The 17718-nt window shown below is 34.6% G+C and overlaps 1 protein-coding gene and 1 non-coding gene across 5 annotated transcripts in view; both read left to right on the top strand.

The window, feature by feature from the left end:
- The window catches only part of LOC145691349 (uncharacterized), a 65661-nt gene that overhangs the window by 22664 nt on the left and 25279 nt on the right, over positions 1-17718 (top strand). For all 4 annotated transcript variants that reach the window (XM_081766896.1, XM_081766892.1, XM_081766895.1 and 1 more), the window contains 2 exons: positions 2154-2278; positions 13701-13813. In XM_081766896.1, coding sequence (XP_081623022.1) covers positions 2154-2278; positions 13701-13813 — 238 coding nt within the window. The remainder of the gene's footprint in view (positions 1-2153; positions 2279-13700; positions 13814-17718) is intronic.
- Positions 17250-17323, top strand: TRNAR-UCG (transfer RNA arginine (anticodon UCG)). The gene has a single exon. It is a non-coding gene; the product is annotated as a tRNA-Arg (tRNA).

Raw genomic sequence — 17718 nt, 5'->3', positions numbered from 1 at the left:
TCCAGTCTCTACTCATGAGATACTCTCTTTTTGACATACATTTTAAACCACCTTTCTCCCCCTTAAGATCGCATTTTAATGAAAGTGATATGATAAAAGCCCGGAGCAAGAATAGTGCTATGCTCAAAAATTAGTTTCAAACTGTTGAGTCCACGATGATGAGACATACAACGCTGATTTAAATTACATAAAAAAATATAGAAATTGCTCCCTGTCCCCCTTAAAAGCGGAATTCTCGAAAACTCAGAGAGAAGTCTGCTTGTTTTTAATGAAGAGTTTGTATAACAAGTTTCATCTCTCTAACTTGATCTGAGATACTTTTTTTAAATGTAAATTTTGAACCTCATTCTCTCTCTTAGGATACGCATTTTAATAAGAATGACATGATAAAAACCCAGTTCAAGGTAGGTACTAAGTGTGTTTAAAAATTTATTTCAATCGGTTTAACAGCTTCTGTTATAACAGATAAGGTCCTTTTTCATTTATATACTCTATATTGATAAACGTTCCGTCGTGAAAGATTTTTCTCTATATTTTTTCAGTACGTTTTCATTTATAACCATCGTATATGTCAGTGAATCCCGTCGTGGCACACTGTTGTGAGCGCAGTCCTATAGGGTGTGTCACGATGTTTTAGAATTTAATGAACCAAATAATTAATTTTTAGACAGAATGTACCAGTCAATGCCTTCAACGGTAGCAACAGTGCCCAATGCCACATAATCACTACTTTATTAGAAACTTACTGTTTTACACTGTTATCAATGGCGTACTCAAGGGGATTTCAGGGTTTTAAACCCTCTTGAAAGCAAGATATTATGTAAAAATAAATATTTACTACATTAAAAACATTAATATATATAAAAAAAGTGTCCTGAAAGTATAAGAGATTGAATGCTTGACTCATTTTGTTCTAGTCAATTCCTTCTTCATCTCTTTCGTCAATCTGATGACTTTTGAGTGTAAACCAACTCAAGCCAGATCTAACCTATAGGTGTACAATCACTAGTCTATAGATATACTGAGAATACGTATATACACTATAATATGCAATTAGCTTGCCTGGTACACACACTGACTTTATTTATTAATTTATTACAATTCGTAATCTTTCTTAGACTTTTATACAATAGAACAGAGCCACATACAACCAGGATATATCGAATACCATATCTGTCAAGTTGAAGGTCGAAATAACAGAACTGATAGCAACCAACTCAGTTCTCTTCCTTTAACATTCTTTACATTACCATGTACCATGATCGTCTGTGACAGTTATTACCGCGTTACTATCCTACAGTACTGATGATGATGACAGGCAATCATCGAAATATGGGTGGAATTAACAAAAAAATGGCTACTTACCAATGACTCCTCCTCTGAAAAATTTAAAGATTTTGACGTTTCGGAACTCTCAGCCGTTTCCTTCGTCAAAATCTTTAAATTTTTCAAGGGAGGATTCATTGGTAAGTAGCCAATTTTTTGTTAATTTTGAATATCCCCCCATGCGCCCATGTAATAATATGGGTGGAGTTTAATGTTTTTTTTTTTTTTTTTTTAATCGTGTATTTTCTTATACCCAGGCGGAGACTTTGTTCTAGCTAGGCATATATGCTTTCAAGTAGTTAAGAAAAATTAGCAGTAAATAGTAACAAGCATCATAGCATATCACAATTAAAGTAAAATATATATAAAAAATGTCCATCAAATATAAAGGGGAAGAAGAAGTAGGAAATAGAAATATACAGAAAGGGCCAGCAATAAAAAAAAATGTAGTGATTTTATATGAGAAGATTGGAGGTATACCGACCAGAAGTGAATGGTGTATGTGGACTATTTAGGGAAAAGACTGGATTGTGTAATGGCTAGCGCACTGGTACGGTAAGTCGTAGATTTGGGTTTGATTCTCGGCTCACTTCCGCACTTTTTACTTCTTGAATTTTTAAATATGATTATTATTATTATTATTATTATTATTTGTACAGTATGATTAACAATTTCGTTGACATCAGTCGCATTAATTAATAATTATGTAAATTTCAGTATATATATACCCTCTTTTAACCTAAACAGCATAACGCAGGTAATTTGTTACTTTAAAGATTGCGTCTAACCGAATGATGTATTTATTTGTAAATTTCGTTTGTTTTTAGAACACCTATGTATAAGCAAGGAATGAAGGCTTCAACACCAGAAATGCCTGATATTGCTGAAACTAGTTTTGATGTTTCGGCAATTGTGCCGCCAAGCACTCAGCAACAAAGACGTGTAGTGCAAGGTAAAATATTTATTTTACTTCAAAGAAAGCAATGTTATTTTAAGGAGATTCTTAAAAAATAAACTAATTTTAAATTCGTGTAACCAAAATGCTAACGTTTTTGTTCGGCTTTTTTTTTTTTTTTTGTGTGTGTGTGTGTGTGTGTGTGTGTGTGTGTGTGTGTGTGTGTGTGTGTGTGTGCGTGCCTAGTGGTACTTCGCTGAGATTGTTCGATATTAGATACAGCACTGCATTGTAAAGTTTCTTGATTAAGAGGTAACGAACCTTCTAGAGAGTAGAAAGTCAGAAATAGCTGTGGAAACTGTGTGCTGACCACTCAACTAAATACTGCCCATCAGTAATAGCCGTTCATGTTGTGTAATGCAGAATTCAGACTGTTAAAATTTCATTACTTGTTTGATATTTTTAATCGAACATTTTTGAAATTAGTTTGCGAAGAAATTGTATATTGATTTTCTTTGGTAAGTGTGCTATTCTTCAAGCACCATACTGATATGTTGGACTTTCGTGTTCATAGGTTCGAATTATTTGAGTTCACTATTTTGTAAAGGATCAATTTGTAAAGTATATTGACATATAACCTAAACAGTTCAGAAATTTAAGTTAAGACTTTTTTGAAGGTTTATTGAGATCAGTTTGATATATCGGTTTTCAAGTATCTCCATCAAACTTTTTGGTTTTTGTCAATTTTGTTTTTTGGCTGTTGGTACGTAGTGGCACAAGATATTAAAAATGTTTATATGAGATTCAGGTGATTATGCTGATTGAAGATTGTGTTCCATGTCTATATTTTGTTTGTATCTTGTGCGAAGAAATTACATTGTGGGGTGAACTAATATAATCAAAGGGAAAATTAACATTTTTTTCTGAGGCCACTGTATTCCGTTCAGGTTGAATATGCATATGGCTCAATGAGCTTAATAATAATAACCTGGGAAGCTCTCCCATAAAATAGGAGCAAACTTTAAATTTTTAAAATATTAAATTAAATTTCTAGTTACGAATTACAAACTAATCGAAGATTTCTAGTTTAGTCCAAGTGGAGTAGACCTAACGGGAAGGGAATGGGGGGTCATTGCCCCAAAAATGGTGGGAAAATTGTGACAAAGTTTATTATTATTATTATTATTATTATTATTATTATTATTATTATTATTATTATTATTATTATTATTATTATTATTATTATTATTATTACCTGGATTTTTGTGGTGAGAATCACAATTCTTCGAAAGCAAATTAATTCGATTATGAGAATTCTGAAGTATTCCAGGGAGTATATATTTTTACTCTTTCTCTTGTAGTCAAATGGAGTGAGAATGGAGCAAACGAAATAACGTAAAATTTTGTTATTGAATTGTTCAAATATTTGTAAAGTTTACTACTTGAACGTGATAAAAATACACTTTTACAAATATTTGAACAATTAGCATCCTAGGCTGAAGTTCACTTTCGAGCGTGAATCTGATAACTGTCTTCCATTTTCCGATTTACTGATTAGCCGATCACACAATAAATTTATAATAAAAGTATATCGAAAACCTACTGCGGGCACTACTTACATACATCTACAGTCAACCCATTCCACCTCTGCACAAGACCAATATTTCGAAAAAATGCTTTAGCAGAGCATTATTAATTTGTGATCGTCCAAATGATCCTAATGACGAAATACAGTTTTTTACATCAAGTAGGGAAAAAACGAGTATAAATTGCGTACCTTACAAAAGTGGTTTAACCAAACACGCAGATCGGTGCAAGCCCCAAAAAACAGTTACTCCCAAAGAAGCAAAAACGTGGATAGGAATTCCTTACTTTCCACAATTATCGACAAAAATTCAACGTATTCTTGCAAAGGATAACATCTCTTTTCAGTATCCCCCCGAAAATTTTAGAAAAACATCTTACCGGATTTAAAAGTTATCTTGTTGATGCAGTAAATAAGTCAGGTATTTATCGTGCTCAAGCGAATGTGACTTCTCGTATATAGGTCAAACAAAACGCAATATTAACAATCAAATTAAAGAACATATTAGACAATCAAAAAAGGTCACAAGAAGAGGACATGTCAGGATTAGCGCTTCACTTAAAACAATACACACACAATATAAAACAGGTTAGTGTAATAGGTTCAGCAAAAACAAAGAAACAACGGGAGATTAAAGAATCATTCTTTATTCATACGTAAATATAAACTGGCTTTAAATCTGGATTTTCACAACATTGATATAGTCTGGCTACCTACCTTTGATGTATATTTTGGGTCTGGCAATAGTGACGTAACGCGCGCTTCCTTCAATTCGGCTCATTCTTTTGCACTGTGCTCTGCTCGTGGTATTTTAGCATCCTTTACGTTGTATTTATTCTGTGATATGTATTCCTTTTTCCACGCCCTTTTTTTCTCTCATCCGTTTTTATCCTTGTTACCTTACCACTGAAGACAGAACTAGCTTGTTGTTCCAATACGTGTAGAGAGTGTTTAGTTTTCCCACGGGAGGATTTATTGGTAAGTAGCCAATTTTTGTTAATTTGAATCATTCTCTTATGCGCCTACATAATTTTAGTGGAACAAACAAGTTTATTCATAAGTTCACAGAATCACCATGTAAGCTACAACTTAATTTAAAAAAAATCTTCAAAAACTGAGCTTAGCATTATCAAAAGAAATTGTTGTTGGATTAGATTCGTTTTGTTATAGGTAATAAGTGTTTTGGGAGTTGGTACCATACTGAAAGAGTTATGTTGAATCTGTGATATTGACTTCCTATGTATTATGGCTGTCGTAATTCAATTAGTTCCTCACTGTGTGAAATTTCGATTTCTGTAATATTACCTTCACTTCTTATCATCAGTTGCTTTATTCTCTCATATATACAGGTTCACAGTAACACGTAAGAGGTATTTTTCTAGCTCCACCTAGCAATAGGCTTAATGAAATAGATAAGGCTTACTGTCAATAAAAAATGATTCCACTCGTTATGTTGTTTTTCTAATGTGAACAGTTACTATTATCAGGGACTACAACACTATTTAGTTGAAACTGCTTACAACTTCAGGTTACGTACGTGTATATTGACAACTCTCTAATATTAACAAACACACACAGTCAGGTTGACAGCTCTTTCAATATGACAAAGACGTCCACTCTGACACTTCTTGCCACATAATATGCAACTCATTGATAAAAAAAGAAATTTCGATTTATAGTAGATTCACTTCTATAAGAAGTTTTGGCTGTCATTGCAGGTTTCGGATTTCATTTACAACTAGTTGACAACGTAGCTTTTAGTCAATTGAAGGATACTCTTACGTGATGTAATGCGAGTAAAATCGCATGATTTCGGATCACATACAAAAAATATTATACAAATTACTGTACGTAGATATTGGGAGAATATCATTTGCCGTTTGATGCGAGTCAAAATATAGAAGAAAAACGTACTTGTGAAAATGTATTTAAGAATATGCCGTATACACTTCCGATTCAAACTAAATTTGCAACAGAAAATGTCTTTAGAGAGCATGCTGATCTTACTTTGAAGGTCTCACGTACTGGCCATCGTAGACGAAAAGCTGATTGTAGTGTCTATAGAAGGCAGGCTAATTGTGCACTGGGAATCTTGCAAATCGATTTCAATCATTAACATTCTTTCAAAAAAACTGGCAGGAAACATCTGGTACAGTGAGAAAGGTTAAAACTGCGCACAGAGCTCTCGAAAAGCTTGTTTCTTTTGACCAATTCCATTTCAAATCGTCCAGGCAAACCACAATTGGTCCCCATCATAGTCTCAGATTTCATTTATTTTTTTTATATGGGATCTACATGCAATATTATTAGACCCATATTTTTTCTTTTTGCTGAAAAAATTTTTCCTTCGATATACAGCCTTCCAAAATGGCCGCCCTCCTCTCGGATTGCTCGAAAAACTGAAAAACATGTCAAATTAAAAGTTTTGTTGTAGAGAAACGAGTGTACTTAGTAACGTAATCGCAATAGTAGGAAGAGTATAAAGTTGTATGTTTCGTTGGAAGGCCAAAATTCGTCTATTGGTCCAATAGGAATCGCGCAATTCACTCGCAATGTTGCCAATTTTGATGAAATTTTTGCTAACTTCAAACCTTTTTTTTCCTGTCCTCACGAGCAATATCAACCATCTGCTTCTAGCATCGAAATCTACTTCATAAGGTCTCTTGAAAATGTAAAGGACTTACGTTTCTGATTATTACATCCCACGTTATAGCATGATGAAAAGCTGAAAATTGCATTAAGACGCCATGTTTGGACGCCATTTTCTCAAAAACCCCACCTTTTAAAAATCTGAATTTTTTACATGTATTGGAGAAGTACCTAAGTATTTAAAATCCGTTAACCGTTCATGCGGCTGCAGCCCCTAACATTCGCAATTAATTATTGAAATTTCGATTTTTGTACTTGCAATGTAAATATTTCCTATGAGCATTTAGGTCCTATACACAAGGCGATTTGAAAGGGAGTATGAACATTTTGAGAGTAGAATCCTGACATCAAATCCAGTAGAAAAGTTCCTATAAACATGAGTCGAATTCCGCTTCGTTTTCGAGTTACAGGGTTTCCAACTCGGGATCCAAAATCGGTTCGGGACAATAGAAAATGAAATATATATTTCGCGTTAAATCAGAAACTGTGTGTTAAAGCTTTGATAAAGTTCAGAAAGTTGATTTGTATCAATATGATGATATTTACGTGCGTTGCAATTCAGTTGGCAGTGTTGCCAACTTGCTAGAACTTTTATTTGTTTCCAAAAGACACTACGTGGATTTTATTTGATATTTGGTATTCATTAGTGATTGCCAGCATCACATGAAGCATAATTTTCCCCACATTACCACAGTTTTCGAAAACTTACATGTATTTCATTAAAAGGTTTATCTCATGCGTTATTGATAGTTTGCAACATTACGTGTGAATTTCACTTGATGTATGCCATTATTAGTAAAACCAAAATGTCGAATAAAAACTACATCTGTGTAAGTTGTAATAATAATAATAATAAAATAATAATAATAATAATAATAATAATAATAATAATAAAGATGAAGAAGAAAAATATTTTTTTATTATCGCAAAACTTCTCGTAACTCCACGCATCAAGTTCGAACTTAATCAAGAAGTTCTGCTGCAACCACGAAACAGTTTATTACGAGATTCGGTGTCGTGAACATCGTCCTAGTGTTCTCTGGAACCATGAAAATTGTTTTCACTGGTAACATGACATTGTAGTGCACTAGTTACAGTGTTTGTGTGAATAACAATGGGGAAGTCCTACACAGAGAAAAATCCGTTCTCCGTACAGCGGTATATTGTACAAATGTACGGTATCCTCTTGCTTACTATAGAAATCAGTACGGAGCATACGCTATTCGTATGCTACATAGGCACTGCCCTTAGATGTTACATCATGCTGTTGCAGGATGTCTGACATCTAACAGTTTTCCGTATATCACATGTATATACTTATGTTACCTTCGCCAGCTATATGTTATATACGTCCATTTGTATCTGAGATCCTGACCGCCTACATTGTTTCATACAGAAAGTACGTATAGATGGAACACTTATACAGAAAGTATTATAAAACATGCATTTTCAGTTATACGTCTGCTGTGCGTTGTCCAAAAAATACAGGAATTACGCATGTAACCTATCTTTTTAAGTTACCACCTACAATTTTTTTCTCAGTGTATTACAGTAAGGACCGTATTAAATGTGTTGATGATTCTAAAAGGCATAAGATAATTGTGAACAGAAAGAATTCTTGACAAACATTTTATCTTGTGGTAAAATATATGTATTGCGTACAGCGCGTCTGCCAAAACGTAATATTAGGAGAGGATGATTATTCGTGTAAAGGGTGCTTTGACTATTTACCGTGAACAACGTGAATGTGTGTGATATATTGGTGATCACGAAAGAAGATGTAAATATGAAATTATGCACCAGCAAGATAAAGAATTTGTTCCTCTGAATGTAGATTTGGAAACTATTAACCAGATAGTTAACATGCTAAACACGAATGCGTCCCCAATAAAACGGCCGTTATCGGTGAAACCTAGACTACGGTGAAGGATTCACATCTCAAAATTTTTCATACTGCCTTTCAAATCGCTTTGTGTACAAGACACAAATAATCATCCTCCCCTAATAGTACGTTTGGGCTGACACGCTGTACGCAATCCATATATTTTACCGCAAGATAATTTTTTTTTGTCTAGAATTCTCTCTGTGCACAATCATCTTACGGCCTTTAGCATAAGCAACACATTTAATACGGTCCTTACTGTAATAGGACTTCCCCATTGTTATTCACACAAACACTTAACTAGTGCACTACAATGTCATGCTACCAGTGTAAACAATTTTTCATGGTTTCAGAGAACATTAGGACTATGTTCACGATACCGAATCACACAAACTATCAATAACGCACGAGATAAAACCTTTTAATGAAATACATGTAAGTTTTCGAAAACTGTGGTGATGTGAGGGAAAATTGTGCTTCGTGTGATGTTGTCAATCACTAATGAATACCAAATATCAAATAAAATCCACGTAGTGTCTTTTGGAAACAAATAAAAGTTCTAGCAAGTTGGCAACACTGTCAACTGAATTGCAACGCACGTAAAAATCATCATATTGATACAAATCAACTTTCTGAACTTTATCAAAGCTTTAACACACAGTTTCTGATTTAACGCGAAATATATATTTCATTTTCTATTGTCCCGAACCGATTTTGGATCCCGAGTTGGAAACCCTGTAACTCGAAAACGAAGCGGAATTCGACTCATGTTTATAGGAACTTTTCTACTGGATTTGATGTCAGGATTCTACTCTCAAAATGTTCATACTCCCTTTCAAATCGCCTTAATGTACAAAAATCGAAATTTCAATAATTAATTGCGAATGTTAGGGGCTGCAGCCGCATGAACGGTTAACGGATTTTAAATACTTAGGTACTTCTCCAATACATGTAAAAAATTCAGATTTTTAAAAGGTGGGGTTTTTGAGAAAATGGCGTCCAAACATGGCGTCTTAATGCAATTTTCAGCTTTTCATCATGCTATAACGTGGGATATAATAATCAGAAACGTAAGTCCTTTACATTTTCAAGAGACCTTATGGAGTAGATTTCGATGCTAGAAGCAGATGGTTGATATTGCTCGTGAGGACAGAAAAAAAAAAGGTTTGAAGTTAGCAAAAATTTCATCAAAGTTGGCAACATTGCGAGTGAATTGCGCGATTCCTATTGGACCAATAGACGAATTTTGGCCCTCCAACGAAACATACAACTTTATACTCTTCCTGCTATTGCGATTACTTTACTAAGTACACTCGTTTCTCTACAATAAAATTTTTAATTTGACATGTTTTTCAGTTTTTCGAGCAATCTGAGAGGAGGGCGGCCATTTTGGAAGGCTGTATGTCGAAGAAAAAATTTTTTTCAGCAAAAAGAAAAAATATGGGTCTAATAATTTTGTATGTAGTTTCTTATTTTAAAAAATGAACTAAATCTGAGACAGTCGTGTGGACCACCCTGGACGATTTGAAATGGCATCACTCTTTTATATATATATATATATATATATATATATATATATATATATATATATATATATAGATAGATAGATAGATAGATAGATATAGATATAGATATAGATATAGATATAATTTACTTTTTAAAGTAGTACGTTGTAGAAAGTTTGTTTGTAGGATGGGTCAAAATCTACATGGACTGGACTGTTGATAAATGGCACAAAGTACTATTGAGTGATAAAATAAACATTTATGGAAATGGTGCTAGGGAATATTGTATCTATATATATAAAAGAGAACGTACAAATCCTTTGTTAGCTCATCACGCTAATACGGCTGAACCAATTTCTTTCATTTTTGGGGGGTTATTAAGATTTGGACCCTAGATGGTTTTTATCATATCACTTTAATTTTCAATTACCAGTGTCTTGAGATAATTGACCATTCAAGTGTCCATAACGTAGAAATCCTTTGTTAGCTCATCATAGCTAAATCTAACCGTATTTATATGCAACCCACATGACCGTGTCACTCGGCGGGTTAACATAAATGACAGGCGATATAATGTTAACATTTACTGCAATCTTCTATGGTTTTTATCATATCACTTGAAAGCGAAAAAGTAAAAATTATCTAAGTAACAAAGTTTATTGCGTTCCGGGGTGACCCCAGCGAAGCGGGGTGAACGCTGCTAGTATTCAATAAAGCACTTAGTTTGCATATACTGTTAAAATTTCGAAGTACCCAGCAAGTGGTACCCAGATTTGGAGGTGTTTTGCTCTTAATGGTGTTGATATTGCGGTAATGTTAATAATTCTGAAACACACAAACTGATACCGGGGACCAAATGATGATGACTTCGAGAAGGGGCAATTCAATGGTGAAAGAATCGTTTCTCCAGACTATTCTGCTCCCTGCCACCAGAGAAAAGTCATTAATTGAAGGGGTAATTTGGATAAGGGCGTATCGACCTATTTTCGGTAAAATGAGATATACATATTTTCTGCAAGTTTCAGGATGTCCGCATGTGTCTAGGTGGTGTTAAGGTAATATATCTGCTCCGTAGCGAACACCTGTCTCCAAAAATATTGTGTGAATACGTTGATTAATTGGATAAGGGCGTTTGTTTTTCTTCTCTCCTGAAAAATTGAAGAATTGCTAGTACCGCCTTGTCCAAATTAACCCCTCAATTAATACATACTGCCTTAGTCGTGAAAGTCGAATTTAATATATACTATTATACACACTATTATACCCTTTAGGGACGGATGGATTAATAAAGGAGACAGATGGTTAATGAAAGCGAATTGTTATGGAAAAAATGGTGAAATGAAAATGTGGGAGGAAACGGCATAACCCAGAGAAAACCTACAGAATTATGTTCACCACAAACTTTTACATGTCCTGGGATCGAACTAGTAGCGTCATTTCAAGTTTTGTCCGAAGGGGGGGGGGATAGTCAACGTTATTTTATTAATATATAATTTATTTAAAGAACATGTTTCTCTCAAACTCAGGGGAGTGCAATTTTCCCCCTGCCATCTTGAAATGACGCTCCTGGATCGAACTAGGAAATCGTCGCAAACATAAGTAATCGTAAAGTATGCGCCAGACCCCTTAAGTCTTGTTGGACAACATTCTTAGCTCAATAATTCATTGAATTTAAATGTAATCTAAAATTAATAAAGATTTTACAACGCACTTTTCATGAAAAATATGCTGCTACACAAATAGATTTTATGGAAGCAGTAACTAATTCTGGCAACAATGCATTTCATGTGATTTGTTGAAGAAACTAGTAGACTCCATGCCAAAACACTGTGCTTAAATTGCGTGGCCATCCAATCAAGTACTAGTTCAAATGTACAGTGTACTTCAATTTCATTTCTTTAACAATGTGCCAATCTTTTGCTATTATCTTCCATTCTTGCAGATATAAGTAATAGTTTATTTTTATTCTGCATAAAACGTTGTTTAAATTGATTTACATATTATATTTATTTACATTTTTACGCAGACAGGGTTTCCATCAACCTGGAGAACCTGAAAAGTCAGGGAATTCAGATTACTCGTAAGAGATCCATGAAAGGTCAGGTTAATATTATAGCCGAAAACTGGGGAAGTAAGGAATTTTGAGTTCGGATTTTTACTTCTCAAAACTCATTTCTTTGTTTGCCATACACAAATAGATAGGTAGGGGATATTTTATAGAAATAAATGAATTTGTTTTGCAAAAAGTTTCCACCTATCTACACACTATATACATGTACATACATAGTAGATGACAATCTCGTGATAAGAAAAAAAATTAATTTTTTTACATTGTATGTAGACCTGGAAATCTGTAAATCCCGACCTGAACAGCCTGGAAATGTAAGGAAATTCGTGCTCGGGGAGTAATTGGGAATCTTGGTAGATATTTCTCTAGAAACTTTGTAAACTTACAAAATGACGTGATATTGCTATTATTTTTCCGGTACTATTTATAAGTATGTAAAATAATCTCACTCAATACATAGAACAGTATACAACATATATCTCTATGGTTTTCAGGTAAGTGTATTTTTAATCCTGACGATCGTTTCGCTGGTCTTAAGGGTTAGTATGAAGTTAGAAAACTAGGTACTGATATTTATATGTAATTGCTACTGTTTGCTGATCCCGATTATTGAGTGGGCCAATCACAGACTGGTATATGATGCGTAATCTGATTGCTTCCTGGCATTCTGGTCCTCAAAAGGTATTCCATATATAAATAAACTGGTATCCGGTTTCACTGTTGAAGTTGTGGTGTTTTCTAATATCAATAGACTCTTTAATTATTCTTTGATGCTAATTACTGCAATTATAGAACACACATATTGTAGGTGTCCTTGTTGGGTGGAATGTTCAGTCACATCTGTTCTTTTAATTTCACTCTTTAAATGTAAAATATGTTCATTTACTCTGGTTTATATTGTCCTTCCTGTTTGTCCAAGTTACGCAACTTCGTGATTATGTATCAATTGAAGTTTTCAAGAGTACTTGTTTTATTCGTAAACATAGTTACAGCTGTAAAATTATTTGGAAATAACAATCAAACAAGGAGAGAAAGGCCAGGCAGGCCCTGTGTTTCAAGATACCATCGCAGTATTCACTTAGTAAAATTAAGAAAATAAATAAATAAAAATAGTGTCCGAATGGCTGCCAATGGTACTCTAACCTGGAATATCCTGATTGTAAAAGGAGAACGTTAACCACTAAAGAAACTAAAGTGATTCGTGATTACAACTGTTAACTTAAACTCAAGAATGCATGTAAATATTTATTAATTTCGAAATTTTCAGTGGAAATATTCACCTTCGTCAGCGTAACGTAAACAAACACTGATGTTGGAGCGGCGGTGGCTCAGTGGTAGAGCGTTCACTTTCTGGTGCATGGGATCACTCGTTCGATCCTAGCTCGCGCCAAGTGAACTTTGTGGTGGAAAAATACCGTGTGCGTGGGTTTCCTCTGGGTTCTCCCGTTTCCTTCCACTTTTTTCATTTCACCATTTCATTCATTTTCTCCTCATCGTCTTCTTTAGCGTAGCCGGCATAACCGTGGGACGTAAAATTCAAACACTGCTATTTTAATAACATCTCATTGATTTCATTATATAGTGTTTATCTAAAGTATAAGCCACTGACAAATGTGGGTGTTCCTATTGACAAGTTCTGCATTATTTGAATATTTAGATGCATTCCTGAGTTGAACTTACTAGAGAACGTTTACCGTTCATCTATAACCGTTCAATAAGGTATTGGATTATCATTGTATTAAATAACTTAACATCGGTTTATAATACTAGTGCTACCAATATACTTACAGGTTCTACAAGTTTTCTTAAGCCACCAGTCACTTCCAAAAGACAATTATTTAAGGGTGCGAATATGACTGCTGTTGCTGGATCTCGAAGAGCATTAAGGTTGGATGAAGAATCGGTAAGGTTAACAATCATTATTTCCTTATATTTTGAATAATGAAATTGTAGTTGAAATCATCTGTGTAAAAATTGTATTGAAAAACCAATATTATAACTTCATATATTTAGTTAACAATATGAAATGCTATATTTATTCTTAAATATAGCATTTCATATTGCTTTCCAGAATAAATATTTTCAGTCCCTTCGTAAAGATTATTGCTCAGAGGCTCAGTTTATTAGTTCATAGAAAAGTCCGTAAAGGTCATTTTTACTTTAATTTAGTCCTCAGTGTTTTCTCATGTTGCGAATTGATTCAGTGGTATCAACTTGTTACAGTTACAGACAATGTAAAACTACGCTCAGAAATTCTCACTATCATTCTACGTAACGTTTCTGTATTCCTAAATTTTCTTTATACTTCCGAGCAGGGTTGGTTGGTTTAAACCTTGGTTTAAATCAAGTGTTAAAAAAAAACTGGTTTAAACCAAAAAAAGAAAAATGTTCGTAAAAGTGTAAGGGGTCGTAAAATCTTGATGAACACACATTTGTGGGTTACCACGTTTCAGTCCCGTATATTATTCGTATTATATTCAGACCTAAATTCTCCATTCATTACTGAAAGAGATTATACTACAAAAGCAACTTTTTTTATATATATATATATGAGTTTATGACTGTTTCTTTTGTGATTTTTCAAATAGTTTGTAATTATTGTTATGCAATTGCAATCAAAGAAAAATTCTAAATATTTATTCGTTTTAATAATGTTTATTATTGATAAAATGCATCGAAACGCCGTACTTTTTTGAGGGGATAGTACAAACCCCACGAGAGGCATTTACTAAAATAATAAGTATCTTTGGTATCTATTTATGTATCAGAGTCAAAGTGGACTCAAATGATTCGTATCTTTATTCACTTTTCTTACAGATATGCAAATCAAGTCGTTAACTTGGACTATAAAAGTCGTAGTGAACTAACTTAGACTATAAAAGTCGTAGTGAACTAACTTAGACTAAATTAGTTCTTCTGTATTGTGCAGTATTTTGAAATTGTCCATATGTAATTCTATATAATGGTTTCACTTCTGCAAATGTTTATCTTTTTGTCCTTGTGAAGTGACTCTTGACAATTATGTTAACAAGTATGTAAAGATCAGTACAACGTATTTTTATCAGGAGTCCTTCGTGAGTGAGTCGGCAGACGTATCGCATTTGTGGCCAATTAGTCCCGGTTTCGAGTTCAAATAGAGGACAATTTTTCTCGGATTTAATCCGAGAATCGGTTTGGATTCCGCTTTAAGCTTATGTGACCCCTTCCAGCATAAACTGGTTGTTGCATAATAACATCAAAGCGAAACAAACCTATTTCTGTCCATATGTGATATAAATACATAGAGAAATTTTTTAAACCAAAAAACCTGATTTAAACCAAATAAACCGGGTTTAAACAAAGAAACATACAAAAACGTTTTTTTTTGTTTTTTTCAATAAAAACCATGGCTGGTTGGTTTTTGCCAACCCTGTTTCCGAGCTTTCTGCTCTGCTGGAGTCTTGATCACGGAGAATAAAAATAAGAAAAATAGAAACATCAAGGAATAAAATGGAACGGACTTATCAAGGAAAAAGATGTGCTGAGAAACACATTGTCAAGTACGTTGGTAAACTTCAAATGGTAATGATGTAAGCTGCAATATAGCGGAGTCGATTTGTGCACTCTTTTGTTCTTTCATCAAGGAACTCTCCTCTGCATCCTTCATTACTGTATTGTTTCCGACCCATATAAATATTCACGATGCATCACTATATATATGTGTTAAGAGTTCCATGTAATCAATATGTACGTTATCGCTTTCTTCTGTGTTTTTGCACGCAGTGAGTGAACAAATATATTTCTACCTATATACACACTATATACATGTACAGTCCGAAGCATAAAACCTGCAACATGAGCATGTAAGTTTATTGTGAGACGACGAAGTCTTTTGCTCCAAAATAATTGTGCAGGGGAGGACGCCGAGGTTTCTCCTGCCATGATTCGTGCCACCTAGACGTTATGTTGATTCCCTGCGTTGTTAGGCGTAGTTTCACAATAAACTTACATCCTCATGTTGCAGGTTTTTTTCCGCGGACTGTACATTGGGGTGGAGCGAAAAAATCAAATTCTCGAGTATCGAATTTTAATAGGGTTCAAAAGTTGCGTATTTGCATGCTAATCAACGAAAAAATAACGAAGAAATTTACACTTTTGATCTTCAGTTCGCGCAAACAGCCTAAGGTCTGAAAAAAATGACAAAAACATCAAAATTTACCTTTACGCAAGGAATATACAGATTGTTTTTTTAAAATTTCTATAGCGTCCGAGTACTTTATTTTAGTTGTGTGAAGTCATGTTTATTATTAATTGGTTAACGTAAGTGATTTTATACATTTTATTTTCATAAAGATTTTGTAGCTCTGCCCATTTCTGAACTTTTGAAATGACTCAGAACTCACCACGAGGAGGTGGCTGCAATTCGAGTTCCATCCTCATCCTACCCAACTCCCTTATCAATTAGGGTGTGCTAAATTATGTTGATTTAGTCAAGGATGTTGTATTAAATTCAGATTTTTTAAAATCAAATTTTAGCAGTGTGAGTCTTCAGAGCAAAGTTGCTTCTAATGTAATGTCTGTTTTCTTGTCCACACACTTCCTGCAGATTCTGTGACAAGTTAAACACAACTTTCAACTTCCTGAGTATGGCACGGAAAATTTAAGAAGTCAAACTCATGAGCAGATTTGTCATGCATAAGTGATAAGATAGTTTCTGTTGTCAAGTTTCGACCACTGGAGGGGGCGACAGCTTAAATTTTCTTCAATTTTTCATTGTAGTCTGTGACATCAAAATATTAAAGGTCCCATAAAAGTTCAAACAGATTTACCCTTCAGATCTTGATTTCTTGCCTCTAGCACTCTCCTGTGACCCAACTCTCGTACGTGATGTCTCTCGTCCACTGTCATAGCCAGCAATATGTTCTCTGGATGAGACAAGAACGCGTCACAGGATCGATGATTCTTTTAATGTTGTTTGGCAAATGTCTAATTGTTTGAACTAATTGTTATGTTTAGGTACATATTTCACTGACTGATGTCTCTCTATGTTCGAACCAGACAGAAGCATGTATCTTCATAATGTAATTTACAATCATTTTGAGTTCGTTTGTAGGACTTGTTTGAGAAACGTACAACCGTAAGATTCGGTTTGCACATCCAGCCATCGGAAGTAACTGAGAGGTCTAGTGTCTCTTATAGTCACATCTGGAACACACAACCCTGTCTGAATTGCCCTGTTAGAACTTTTATGGCACCTTCAATAAATGTTGATGCCATGGACTACAGTGAGCTCTAGATTGGAGAAAATGTAACCTGTCTCCCCCTCCAGTGCTCGAAAGCTTGACATCTTATCACACGTGGCCTCGCGTAGCGTAGTTGCTAACGCTCTCGCCTTCGGTGCGAGTGGTCCCGGGTTCGATTCCCGGTGGGGGCACTCGGTCGAAAAAGTTTAAAACACTTTTTCAGGCCAGCCACCCTTAATGAGGTTTTCGTGGGTTTTCCTCATTCACACCAGGCAAATGCCGGGGTGGTACCTAACTTATAGGTCCCAAGCCGCTTCCTTCCTTCTCCCACCCTTTCTTCCCTGCCTTTCCCCGGATTGTGTGCTCGCCGAGGGACGTCATCCCTCAAAACGTAAAGAGCTAAATGGCCTTAGATGCCGAAAGCCCAACAATCTAAATCATAACCTAACCTAACATCTTGTCACTTATGCACGACAAATCTGTTCATGAGTTTGACTTCTTAAATTTTTCTATTTCATACTCAAGAAGTCGAAAGATGTGTAAAACTTGTTACAGAGTCTGTAGGAAAAGTGTGTGAACAAGAAAA

The sequence above is a fragment of the Thermobia domestica genome, chromosome 1 (genome assembly GCF_964235325.1).
Source record: "Thermobia domestica chromosome 1, izTheDome1.hap1.1, whole genome shotgun sequence".
Classification (NCBI taxonomy): Eukaryota; Metazoa; Arthropoda; class Insecta; order Zygentoma; family Lepismatidae; genus Thermobia; species Thermobia domestica.
This window is presented reverse-complemented; position numbering and strand designations above follow the sequence as displayed.